Source organism: Poecilia reticulata, linkage group LG9, assembly GCF_000633615.1.
Source record: "Poecilia reticulata strain Guanapo linkage group LG9, Guppy_female_1.0+MT, whole genome shotgun sequence".
In the NCBI taxonomy this organism is placed as follows: Eukaryota; Metazoa; Chordata; class Actinopteri; order Cyprinodontiformes; family Poeciliidae; genus Poecilia; species Poecilia reticulata.
In genome coordinates this window covers 34,107,017-34,107,572 of record NC_024339.1, presented here as the reverse complement: position 1 = coordinate 34,107,572, position 556 = coordinate 34,107,017, and the positions used below count along the sequence as shown (strand labels likewise).

The following is a 556-nucleotide window of genomic DNA, read 5'->3' as shown; positions in this document are numbered from 1 at the left end:
ACATGGTGGGCATGTTTTACATATTGGACATGTTGGAGTTGGTGGACATGATGGACATGCTGGACATATTGGACATGTTGGAGTTGGTGGACATGATGGACATATTGGACATGGTGGACATGGTGGAGTGGCTCTGTGTTCCACACCTTCTCCTACCTGGAGGCTCGGTCGGGCAGGCCTGCAGGGTGCACGTCTGCTTGGCCACCGGCTTGGTGAGCGGGTCGCAGCCCCGGACCAGCTCCCTGCCCTGGTAGCACTTCACGTCCCGCATCCTCACGCCAACGCCGCATGTCTTTGTGCACTGAGGACATACAGAGACAGAAAGATGGCCGCCACCGCAGGATGACAAGTCCTGGACTGTAACTGGAGGAAACGGTCGACAATCAGCTCCACTATCTGGTCTATGAGCCTTAAAACTGGATGTCAAAGTCTACTGATGGATGAAAACTGACAACTGACATCCATCCAACCAACCAACCAACCAACCAACCAACCAACCAACCAACCAACCAACCAACCAACCAACCAACCATCCATCCATCCATCCATCCATCCA

At 53.4% G+C, this 556-nt stretch overlaps 1 protein-coding gene across 2 annotated transcripts in view; it reads right to left on the bottom strand.

Moving 5' to 3' along the window:
• Window positions 1-556, bottom strand: part of LOC103470838 (ADAMTS-like 2) — a 15,847-nt gene that overhangs the window by 1,996 nt on the left and 13,295 nt on the right. Inside the window, exon 10 of one of the 2 annotated variants that reach the window (XM_008419514.1) lies at window positions 157-301. In XM_008419514.1, coding sequence (XP_008417736.1) covers window positions 157-301 — 145 coding nt within the window. Of the gene's footprint in view, window positions 1-146; window positions 302-556 lie in introns of both variants that reach the window. The other variant, XM_008419515.1, reaches the window with a different exon arrangement.